The sequence below is a fragment of the Arachis duranensis genome, chromosome 6, assembly GCF_000817695.3.
Source record: "Arachis duranensis cultivar V14167 chromosome 6, aradu.V14167.gnm2.J7QH, whole genome shotgun sequence".
In the NCBI taxonomy this organism is placed as follows: domain Eukaryota; kingdom Viridiplantae; phylum Streptophyta; class Magnoliopsida; order Fabales; family Fabaceae; genus Arachis; species Arachis duranensis.
The window spans coordinates 2,427,324-2,440,510 of record NC_029777.3 but is presented as its reverse complement, the minus strand read 5'-3'; the positions used below and the strand labels follow the sequence as shown (position 1 = coordinate 2,440,510).

The 13,187-nt window shown below is 34.2% G+C and overlaps 1 protein-coding gene across 1 annotated transcript; it reads right to left on the bottom strand.

The window, feature by feature from the left end:
* Nucleotides 1-2,337: 2,337 nt before the first annotated feature.
* Nucleotides 2,338-4,347, bottom strand: LOC107491942 (aspartyl protease family protein 2). Its single transcript, XM_016112879.3, has one exon. It carries the CDS (start codon nucleotides 4,048-4,050, stop codon nucleotides 2,587-2,589), a length of 1,464 nt encoding a protein of 487 aa, XP_015968365.1. The 5' UTR covers nucleotides 4,051-4,347; the 3' UTR covers nucleotides 2,338-2,586.
* Between the last annotated feature and the right edge of the window lie 8,840 nt (nucleotides 4,348-13,187).

Here is a 13,187-nt window from a genome sequence, read left to right as displayed (position 1 = left end):
AGCATGTGCCCATGTCTGCTTCAAGCATTGTTATTGATTTAACCATGCTATCCGGGTAATTTATTTAAGAAAAATGTTACACAATCAACTATTTTTTATATTTAATTTATATTTAAATTATTATTAATTATTCATTTAACTAAAAATATTAGCATCTATTTTGTTTGGATTTTGGTTTTTTAATCTCGACAGAAACGGTTGATCGAATTTGTATCAATATCTCAATTTGGAGAGTAAATACGACTCTTCTTAAAGAGTTCGACCTTAAAACTTATCGACTATAAATGTCAAAATAAACTTTGTTAGTAGTGAAAAAGAAATGTAAACTTTGTATTATTGACTAGGTGAAATTTTAAAATATTTCTAATAGAGTGTTTTTAGGGTATCACTTTTAATATTTTTTAGAAGTAAATTGATTTAGAATTGAAATTTACATTGAAGTTGATTTATGAAATGAAACTAGAATTACCTTAGAGATATAGTATCACCTTAATAGAAAATCAATAAAATTTTGCCATTCGTATAATTATGTTGATATAATAATTAAAAAATATAAAATTTTAAATGAATTAAGATTAAGCATTGGAAAAACAAATTTTCCTTTTAATTTCAAATCATTATTTATAACATATGGTCCTACAAATGTTTTTGTAAGACCTAAAATGACACTGAAATTAGAACTAATATTAGAGATGCTTTTACAAACAAATTTTTCTTCAAAGATGTAAATGAAAATAAAATTAAACATGAACTAAAATAGAATAGCTAGAAGTAAAGAAAGACTTAATACTGAAAAATAGTTGAAGAAATAAAGAAGATAATTCAAAGAATTAAAAGGCAAATCGAAAGTAAAAATAAACAATGAAAGAAATAACTTTTGACACGCACGTACACATATACTCTATGTTCTTCTGTAGCATCTGTGTGATTGAGAATTTATCAGGATTTTGGTGTGATTTTGTAAATAGAAATTTCATCATCAGTTCGTGATTCTTCTATTTATAGGCAATATTCTTCAGCCCTAAACCTTGTTCCTTGGTCATGAAGAAATTCACTCGATGTTCTGACCAGCTTGAAGCTGAGGGTTGAGATTATTCAGCAAATCTACAAGAGCATGAGAGAGAAGAGTTGCTAATCTCTCAAAAAGCCATCTTCTATTCTCTAAATCTGATTAATAGTTAATTCTGTATTGAAGATATGGATGTAAGACATTGCATTGCAGAATCTACCTGAAGGAATCCAAGAATCATACTAGATTGATTGATTCATATTCTCCATACACCAAGAATAGTTATTTTTAATCTAATTTAAAGTCTCAACAATATCCTTTCAGAAATAGAATTTACTACGACAATGATATTGAAGACCATGATTATTCTTAAAATATTTAGCAAGCATTATTTGAATCCAGAGTTTATCTGGATATTTAAAAAAGAGGAATGCTAGAGGATTAGTAATTTTGGTGTTTTGTAACCATCAATTAGCAATCAATAGTATTTTTAATGGTGTGAGATTACATCTAATGGTGAAAGATCACTCATTTTTATTTTGATGATTAAGTACTGGCTAAAAAATATAAAAATTGCTGCCACCTAGATTTTTTCTTTAAAAAATTACCAAACTAGTAAAAAAAATAAATTTACCAAGCCAATATTTCTAATATCCAGTCTACCAACCTTCTTAAAAACAATCAACTTCTCCCAATTTATCAAAGAAAGACCTCTACCATGATTCTCTCCCTTCTACAGAAATCATCTAATAATTTTATTATTAGCATAAGTTGGAAGAAGAAAAACTTGTATATGATATATAGAAATAGATGAAATGACTGATTTAATAAGGCATAATCTACCGACCTTATTAATTTCCAAAATTCCCTTCAATTGCCATGCAGATTGCTTATTGGATTCATCATTTTACATATCTAAGAAGACTACACGTGTAATCGAAAACAACAAAAGTGTAGGGCCCTCGTAAAATGCTTCACGAATGAAAAAGATGCCAGCGTGGCAAAATAAGACAAGAGAGTGCTCTTCCGTACGTGATTGACGGTCCACGCGTGCTCGTCATGGTCACATCGCTTCATTCAAGTGCAAAACAACACATACTCTACTTCTACTCCATAAATAATCGATTAAGATGTGTTTTGAAACTAACTACGGGTCTATGTCAAGCTAAACACGAAATTCACATCCCCAACTTACTATTTTTCTTACTATAGGAGCTAAATGTGATGTGAGTATATTGAAAATGATATTTGCTGTGGAGCTAGAAGTCTAGAACTAACACATTATTTCAACAATACTATACTATTTGCCATGCGCCAAAGCATGCTGCTAAATCGAATAAGAATGTAGTAATATTTATATTCAAATCGGTAAGACTAAGGGTAAAAAGAACAACAACAAAGCACATCTGAATAGAGAGAATAGAGAGGTGGAAGAAACTACACACATTCTCATTTAGTTTCTCCTCCCATCTTCATCTACCTTATCTAATCTAACATTTCCAGAACTTAATTAAGATATAATAATAATTAAAAACAATAATAATAAAACAGGGGAAAAAGATATTCCCAGGATTCATTCACTCGCACCCTCGCTCCGCGAACCCGACCCGAGACCCCGCAAGGTCGTACACGACCCGAAACCCTTGTTGCTGAATGTTGCCAATAATGGACAACCCGCTCATCGTTCCGGCGAACGCAAAGCAGAAGCTGCCACTGTTGTCCACCGGGATCATGTAGTTCGAAGCCGGCAGCGACACGTCAGCACCTCGGAAGTGCAGCACCACCTTCGGAACCTGCACCGAAGTCTGCCCCGACAGATCGTAACACGTGTCGAAGAGCGAAAACTCCGGCGCACGCTTCAGATGAGAGGCTCCGGCACGGTAAGCATCCCTCAGGGCGATGTAAGCGGGTCGGGTCAAGCGGGTTACTGAAGTACCCGAATCGATTATAACGCCACCGTTCCCTGTGGCGTCGATCCGAAAGAGCGAGGCGGAGACTCCGCGAACGGCAGTGCCGCCGACGCTGATGCCTATAAGCTCAACGTAGTAGAAGGTGTCAAGCTTAGGGTTTTTGAGAAGCGGAGTGAACCGAGCGGTTCGAGAAACGGCAGCGTCACCAAAAACGATTGAAGATGGTTTGGAAGAAGCGGATCGGTCAACGAGGCAGTAAGAGAATTTCTGGTTGAACCGGCGTCCGGTTTGAGCTGGGAATGATAACCTTCCACGACCCAGGCCCAAAAGGCCAGCGGCACCGACGAATAAACCCTCGTTGTCGTGACCACACCCGAGTGCCACGCGCGCAACCCTCCTCCTTCGAAATGTGAGCGTTTCGGTGGAGAAATCACCGAATGTGAAGGAACCGTCGCCGTAGGAGACCTGATACTGGCAGACCTTGTTCCGGTTGCATCCCGGAGAGTCAAGGCGGCGGCAGAGAGGGGCGCCACAGGGGATTTTCGCGAAGGTGCGGGATTTAGATGGGTCGAAAACTGGATCGGCTTCTTGGTAGCATTTTCTGCATGGCGCGCACTGAAGCCAAACGACGTCGCTTCCGGTGTCAAGCACCATGTACACGTACCTGGCTGGGGTTCCAACACCGAGGCGCGTGAAGTACTCGCCACTTCCTTGAGCTAGACCAGAGATGACTGAGCTGCTGAAACCCGGAACGGATCTGGGAGAACGGGTCCCGGCACGGGTCCGGTTGGTAGCTGCGGCAATGGAGGTCAGGGCGTGGACCCTGGCGGCGTCTCGTTGGAGCCTTAGGTTGAAGAGCTGGTGTGGTGTTGTGTTAGTGGAAAGAGCGTCTATGTGGTGGAGTTGCAGGGAGAAGATGGCGGTGGATTCCGCTTCGGATTCGGCTGGGTCGAAATCGGAGATGGATTTGGATTCGGACTCGGGCCATGAGAGGATGGGTGGGTGAGGGAGAGTGTTGACGGTTAGTGTTTGTGTTTGGAAGTTAGAAGTGGCTGCTGCTGCTGCGGAGAGTGAGAGGAAGAAGGCCAGGAATGAGAGCAGGGCCGCCTTGTTGGGTTTTGCTTCTTCCATTGTTGCAAGGAAAGAGAAAGAGGAGTGAAGAAAGAGAGTGTGAAAAAGGAGGAAGAGGGATAGAATTATAAATAGTAAGAATAAGAATAGTGAGTTTGTGTAAAGGCGGTGGGTGGTGAGTGGGCTCTTTTAGTTACCGGTGCAATTTCATTTGCCAAAAAGCGGAGCCTAATAATGATGATAGTTGGGTTGGCCATGACTCATGACTCATGAAACCAAACCAATATCAATATGCTACTTTTCCACGGTAATCACCTCCTTTTACTGCTTTTGTTTGGTTGCTACAATGCTACCCAAACAGTTGAGTCTGAATCACAGTGGCCAGCCTTATTAAAGACACCAACTATCTTAGGTGGATCAATTGTCTGACTAGTGCGTTAAAAACTCAAAGTAGGATTATTTTATTATTTTGTTCAAGTGAATAGTTATTTAACTCTGAAAATAGTATGTGAGAACTGAACTAAAATCATTTGCATAGCCGCCCCTACTGTGAATACTTGTACATGGAAGAAATGTCGACTTTTGTAGTGAAAACTGGGTTTGTATCCAAGTGTTATTGATGACAATTATGTGATAGACGTGCATAGAAAAACATCGCTTGGGAAATAACTAAGTCGGTTGCTAAATTCTAAGCGCAACATGCTTCAATGTGAACCTTTATAAACATCTACCTAAAACTCGTGATTAAATGCAGATGATGCTGCTGATTATTCTAACAGTGCACATGGAGTGCTGCACATGATATCCCGCAATCTATGCGAATGGCAATAGACAAAACGCGTTAAAGCGTAGCTTCGTTTCGAAATATCCTTCTATTATATAGCACACAGGTCACGATATTATTGCCTTTTCAAATTGAATGTCACTTTATTTCCTTGAACCTTGCTTCATGTCAAGAATAGACACATAAACAAAGGAAATCCCATATGTATCATGCAATCCTCTGTCCCTCTCCTACATCCCGTTACCATCTTCTGCTCCTCATTTACTGAATGTTGTAATATGAGCTTAGATTTGACAAAGAAATCCCTTTTTTGGGGGAAGGGGGACATTGTCGCCCATTGATAAACATATGTTCAAAAGTGTGTTTGTTCTTTTAAATTTAGGAATTACTTGAATAAAATTTGTAAAAAAGTGGACTGAAAACACAATGTTATTACCATCCTCTTATTTCGAGTTCTCAAAGTCCTGAGTTTGTCATTTCTGTGGGGAGATCGAGGAAATTGTATTTGCAGGACTTCGACACTTAAATTAACATGGGTCACTAGAAGTACTAAGTTAGAAATTATACCTAAATGCATGTATTTGGAATAATACATATATGATAAAATTATGATGTTATAAGATCCTCTTCTTAGGTTTTTTTTTCTGAAATAAATAAGAAAAAAAATTTATTTTCAAAAACAAATTATTTAAACTTTAGTTTCAGAGATACAGTTTTTTCTTTTTCTTTTTTTGGAGTTTATGACAAGTTCGCCGCACTCCTGTCGATCTCTGTTATTTTAATAGAGTTCGCCATACTATATAAACCGTGGGGCCATTCAGTTTGTTGTTTTTAACTTTTCTTTCTTCCGAATCTCCTTTCTTTCTTCTTCATTTGTCATTTTCAGAATCTTTTCTACAAGATTTTCTATCTTCGTACATCCGTAAAGTCCTTTATGTACTAGATCATCAGTTTCAGATCAGTATATAACATGTTAGTCAGATTTTTTATGCTATTATTTTTAAGTAGAGTTCCTATTTACTGTTTACAACATGTTAGTTAGAGTAACTTATTAGTTAATTGTTAGTTAATTTAGCCAGAATAGTTAGTTTAAGTTGTGAGTTCGATGTTAATTAGTTAAATATGTAATTAGATTAGATTAGAATGATACATAGAACAATTAAGTTATCAGTTAATTATTGATTAGTATGTTTATAGAGTTAGTTAAATATGTAATTAGATTATATTAGAATGATACACGGTCTAGGAAGCACCGATACGACACGCGATACGGACACGACACGACACGGATACGGCGACATGTTCTTTTTATAAAAAATTGGATATGACACGTTTGGGATACGCTGTGAATCAAAATTTAAATAATATATTAAATTAATAAAATATCATATTGTAAATATAAGAGTAAATATAGTTGCATAAAAAAGTCTTAAAATTATGTAATTATTAAAAAAATAAAAAATTTTAAGCTAGTGAGTAGTAAGCTACCAAAGACAAATGGTAAGTAGATTTAGGTTTTGATTTATTAATTATTTTATTTTTAAATTTAAATTTGGATTTGTTTTAATTTTAGAATATTTTAAAATTAGAAAGAAAAAATTAGTTAATCGGGCCATAAAATCACAAAATCAATTGAAGATTTGCAGTCCAGCAAAAAGGTTCGTCTCATGAACATCTGAATCGAGTCGGACTTGTTCGGATTCGTGACAGCTCTACTAAAATTCTACACCGCAAGAACACACGCCGCCGATACGCTCGTTTAAAGTATCCACCACGTGTCGGCGTCGGATTTGCGTCCGACAGGAATACGCCGACACCATGAGAGAATCCGTGCTTCATAGTACACAGTTAGTAAAATTAAGTTATTAGTTAATTATTTATTAGTATGTTTATAAAGTTAGTTGATGTGATCATGTAGTTGGTTTACATATTAATTAGTAAGTTTATAAACTAATTAAGATGTAAGGTAGATAATTATTAGTTTAAATATGTCTTTTAAAAATTTAGTTAATGTGAAAGGAACTGAATTCAATTTATTTTATTTTATTTTATTTTACTAGACTGTAGTTAGATGGAGCAGCAATTATTAGGATACGAGTATACGCTTTGTAGATTAGATCGGGATGAGCACATTGCAGGCAGACTTGATCGAGTGGTATACTTCTTTTATCATTCTTGTTTATTATATTGTAATAAAATGTGATTTGTAATTTTATGTGTTGACCCTCTTTTTTTTACTTGTTTATTTTGTTCGGTAGGCATCTCTGATCTTGTGCACCAGACGAAATTTGATGAGACGCCTGCCTGAGCAGATTACGCCATATCTCAAACGAGTTGGGTTTGAGCATGTGGCGTACATGGTAGAGTTTGAGCATTATTGGCTATTAGCGTCAGTGTTGATAGAGAGATGGAGACCCGAGTCCCTTACGTTTCATCTGCTATGCAGTGAGATGACTATCACCTTGCAAGACATGGCTTACCAATTGGGACTCAAGATCGATGGTGATCCTGTTAGTGGCGTACCATTTATATCTCCTAACCTCCCATTTCTTTTGCTTTCGGCGATATGTTATGTGTATGTTCCAAGAGCATTCAGGCCCAAACTGGATACACTGTACGTCATACTTCAATTGGCCACTCTCTAGTATTTTATACTCTACATCCCTCTTGATATTGTACCTCTTAACTGCCAACATGACTTCTTCTTTATTTTCAAATTGTTGTCCAACCTCGAACTCATTGTTTGAATCCTCTTCGAGGCCTCCATGGGTAAACAACCAATCCAAAGTCATTGCATTAAGATTCAACCCGGAGAAGTGACCCGGACAGTCATATGGCCGAGAAACGGGAGGTTGTATCAGAGCAATTTGTGTGTCACCATAATAGTTCTTCTCTTCTTCCTCGTCACTATCATTAGAAATTTTCGTTGGTTCATTACCAACATCGTCTCCGTCATCGGGGTTACACTACAACAATATAGACTATTTTTTAGGATTAATATATGTAAAAAAAATTAAAATTTATAAAAAAAATAAATTTTGACACTATTTTAACTATAAAAATATGTTAATAAAAGTTTTGTCAAAAATAGTATTTTTGACATATAAGTAATTGTAAAAAAAAGTTTAAATCTTATTTTGATAAATATTGGCCATCTAAAATAATTTGTTAGAAAAATTTGAGAATATATTTTTTGTGATACTTATTAATCATCAAAAATACTATTTATTTTGACACTTATTAACCATAAAAAATTCTCAACAAAATTTTTTTAACAAAGAATGAGATGAGATCTTGAAACTGAAGAATAAACTGAGATTTTGAAGATGAAAAATGAGTAATATGATCCTAAATTGAGAGTAGTGTGATGCCAAAATTGACGGAGCTTAACGAAGAAAAAGAATAATAGAGTAAGTTGAAAATAAATAAGTGTCAAAATTGAGGAGTAATTTTCTACAATCAAATTATTCATAAAAAAATATAAAAAATTTGACATTTGTAATATTTGTCAAAAATATATATTAATTTTTACACTTAACTATGGCGGTTAAAAAAAATCATGTTAAAATAGCTCTCTTTTCTTGTAGTGTTAACTTCATACGGATCCATCATCGAATTCCTGATAGCAGAACCCTCATGACTTTTAACATTATCTTCCATCATGTCAACATTACTAAGTTCAACATTTGACCATATTTAAATCGACCATAGTCCTTTTAATATTTCTTCTAACAGTTCCACTTAATGGACTATCATCAATAGTATCTGCAGATGATCCTCGTCCACCCAACTCAACTAGAAACACGAATAATTCCAACAGATGAATATTTGTCCAAAGGTTGTGCCACGACTTTATAAGACGTACGTTCTCGTCGTCACGTAACCGATACCTAATTCAAAACAACAGAAATATTTCTCAAAACCGTAGTCTAATAAAACATAATTAACAATAGAACAAAGACAACTATAATATACCTTTTATAAAACAAATTGTCATCTACTTCGACGAATATCTGTAATAAATTTTTTCACTCTTTCGTGTGTTGTTATCCAACAGAATACAATATCAAATTCTTCAACGCTGTTAGACTGTTGAATTTCAGTATCATGTACGTAATTATTGGTTGCCTCAACTTAAAAACAATAAAACATTTTTCATCATACACTATTTCATCATCATAATGAATGGATAACAATGGATTTATTGATGTAGAGAAAAAAATGCTAAGATGAAAACCAAAGAGAAGAATGGAATAATGGTGTTGTGCTCCGTTCTCCAACAACCATGCTTTTATTTGGAAACTCAACGTGAAATTCACCGAAAGTGTCGCAAACTTGCCCTAAACTAAAAAAAATGTATTTTAAAAATTAAAGTTCAAATAGTTTGTTTTTGAAAATAATTTTTTTTTATTTCAGAAAAAAATTCCCTCTCCTTGTGTTATTCCGAGGTTGTAAATGATCTTTTAGGTTTTGTTGATTTAGAAGAATTAATTGCTCTTCTTATAAGTTGCTTAATATTTTGTTGCGGTATCATTATTGAGTCACATTTTTTTACATATCTAACCAATATTATAACCTCTTTTTTTAAGAGAGAATAATGGTTATAATATAGCCATTAAACTCATAAAATGAGTTATTAGGTATTTTATTAATTGATGAAAAATTATTATCATCTTTGTGACATCTTTTATGGAATCTTTTTTAAATTCGAGATAAGAATAAACTATCAAAATAGTATTTGAAAGTTTGTATCACTGAAAAAATGAATCCCAAAAATGCTAACAACAAAAAAATTGTCAAAAAATTTTAAAATACGACAAAAAGAACTAAATATTAAATATATATTCTAAAAAACGATTTTAGATATTAAATTTTGATATAAATTTTTGCAATTATTATTAAAAAAATAAAAAATTTTCATTCTTAAAATTTGATCATTTTTTGTCAAGTGAATTTTTTTTTAAAAATTGTGAATGATCACATTTTTTTGAAAAATAAAAAAAATTAAGATCGAATTTTGCTTCAAATTTTTTTACACCTTTTAAATATTTATTCAAATGTTACCACAAAATTTTAAATCTAACGAATAAATTGTTTATTAAATATGAAATTTTTTTGTTAATTATAAAAGATATAATGTTTATTAGGTTTTTTTATCGTATTTTAAAATCATTTTAAAGATGTTTTGTCGATAACATCTTTCAAATTTTTTTTAAGTGGCTGAATTTTTGAATATCGAATTGATAGTTAATCTTTCGAACTAATCATCGAAATTGTTTATATATATATTCTTAAACTCAATTCTTAGTAATAATGAATTTAGAAAAATATTCTAGAATAACCTTGCATAAGAAGAAATGTGATTCCAAACGTTGATTGGATGTGAATTATTGATGCCAATCATTATTATTTTGGACCCCAAAAAAAGATAATTAGGTAATAATTAGTTAGTGGATTATTAGCGACAGAAATAAGAATGTAATTAAGAGATTACCCTCTATTGTAATATAGAAATCAAGAATGGAATTGAGTTAATTTACGTTCATTTGAATCTCTCTCCTTTAGATTCGAAGAACAAGGCATTCATTGGTATCTTCTTAGAATTCATTCATTGTTAATCAAATCAATCTTTTACTATTGCATTAGTTGTTCGATTCTCTTTCATTTTACTTCTTTTACTATTCTCTTGATTTCTTTGAGATCCATCAATGGGGTCTAAAATCCATCGATGCTTAATGAGCTTGAAACATGTGAGGCAGGGACTTGAAAGCTCAAGTTCAGCTTTTACCAACGAAAAATGAGACATAATAAGCGGTATATTGATGAGGCAATTCAAGCTAATCATAGTTCATACTTCATAGCAGACAGAGCATTTATTGGTATTTAGCTTTTCGTTTCAGCATTTGATATATTTTTCTTCTTGCATATTTGTTAAAAAGCAATTGCTATTTATTGTGCGTGTAAAATCTGATTTAATAATTAAGTTTTTTTTATACATAATATGATTTATTTTTTTTTTCTATTTAATGTGAGCATCCATCTAATAAAGTGGATAAAATCTGTAAATAATAAAATACGATTCCATCAACAACAACAATAAAAAAAAATAGATTCCTAACTTTTTGTCTCACAATATTTTTATTTCTAACCATTTAAAAACACTTTTAAATTTCTAATCTCTTTTTTTTTTTTTTACAATATTCCCCAACCCGACAGGCCAAGAACTAATCCGTCGCAAATCGGAACTTCATTTAAGGGTCTGCCGCTGGCCAATAAATTATTGCAAGTTCCTAACCTATTTAAAAGTTGGACATATGAATTCCTCCATTCATATAGATCTAGGGGTGTCAAAAATCCCCAGGAGGCGGGGATCCCCGTGGGGACCGCCCCGAATGGAGCCCTGATGGCGGGGAATTTTCTCTTTTCTCACACTAGTGCCGCTACCAGCTAGTCAGCTACCCAGTCACCCTCACCCTCCTCGCGAAGACGCGAACCCCCCTTCTGCGTTCTCTCCGTCCTCTTTGCACCCAGCCAGCCACCTCCGAACACCTCCCTCGCGGCCTCACCACTGTCCGTTTCAACCGGCCCACTCACCACGTCATCACCGCACCTCGCAGTTCTCCTCTTTCTTCGCCAACGTTGCTGCTCCGTTGAGTCTGTTCAACTCCTGCGCCGCCGCCATCTTGCATTGTTACATCGCATCTCTACTCTTCTTTTCACCTGCGAATGTCACCTCTTCGGCCATTTCTCCCTTATTCCTGGTAAGATTCACTGTTCTCTCCTTTTCTGCTTGGATTTTGGCATTTTACTTCATTAATTGGAATGCATGCTAATTAATAATTAGTTTCTGATAATGTAATTTTTCATACTTTAAAATTCTTTTTTTTCATGAATTTGATTTTGATTTTGATTTTTTGATGTTGGTGGTTGCTGTTTTTGTTAATGAATGCGGTTCTCAACTTCTGATTTTGTTGGCTGTTCTGTTTATGCCATGCTGTGTTCTGTTTACGATCTTAGCAATTCTCTCTTTCTATCATGTTGTGTTCATGCCATTCCTTCTATGCAATACAAAAAACTTGTGTGGTTTATATTAAATCATTCCTCCTGTGTTCTGTTTATAACCTTGGCCCTGTTTTACTTATCATTACTAATGTCACTTTTTTATTATTACAATATGTAATAAATAAATACATAACATATTGGTATTGGCATCTCATACCAAATGAAAAGGACTTATGCTTGGTTGACATTCTGCAATTTGTGTATTTGGTATCACATGCATATTCTCAAAGCCATCAGCATCACAAGTATGTACTGTGAGGATGCTTAATAGTTATAGTTTAAAACATATTAATTTAATTAAATTTATATATGTATATGCTGTGAGCATACCATACATGGAGTTCTATATATGTTTTTCTACTTACTTTTAAGTTTTAGCTTTCAAGTTTCAACTCATAAGCAATGTTTGTACTGTATTGTTAGTAAATTAACTTTTTCAGCAATTCAAATAGAGAAGAATGAAATAATGGTTCCATGAAATTCTCCTTTGTAGTGTTGGCGTCAATTTACATGGCAGTCCCGTTGCAAACTTGTGTGATTCAAGATCATCCACTTTCACTCCTTTTTATTTATAGTTGTTTAGAATTATACAGTTGTTTAGAATTATACAGGCCCTGTTTTGCTTTTATATAGTTGTTTAGAATTATACAGGCCCTGTTTTACTTTTTATTTTTGTTTTCTGAATTTTTTCTTTGTATATGAAGTTGAGCTAGAATCTAATTTAGTGTTTCTGTGTTAAATTTTGCTGTTTATGTCCAGGATGGATAGTTTTAGCTCAACTCCTATTAAAAATAATAATGAGATAGAACCAACTCAAGATGATGAGGGTCAAGCAATTGAAGTACATATTCAAGGAACACAAGAGGAAGGACAAAAAGAAACACAAGAGGGAGGACAAGAAGTTAGCCAAGAAGTGCAAAACAGTCCTAACAAAAAAAGATTAACATCTGAGGCTTGGAAACATTTTAGGAGGGAGAAAATAGATGGAAAGTGGAAGGCAATATGTAAATATTGCGAAAGAAAGATTGGAGGTGACACAAAGCAAGGAACTAAGCACTTGCATGATCACATTAGAATTTGCCTGATTCGTACTGTTAGGGGACCAAAACAGTCAATATTAAAAACAGTGCAACAATCATCAGGTTCTACAGGAACGGAAAGGCCAACGGATTGACTTTTGGTTGGAAACTTCACATTTAGTCAAGAGGCAGCACGACGAGCACTCACAAAATGGGTTATTAGGGATGAACACCCTATGTCATTTGTTGAACAAGTGGGTTTTCATGAGTTTATGGCTGAGACTCAACCTTTGTTCAAATTTTATACAAGAAATACATTGAGAAATGATGTT

Excerpts from the sequence above, each read along its gene's own strand:
- LOC107491942 (XM_016112879.3), bottom strand. The coding sequence starts at position 4,050 with ATGGAAGAAGCAAAACCCAACAAGGCGGCCCTGCTCTCATTCCTGGCC.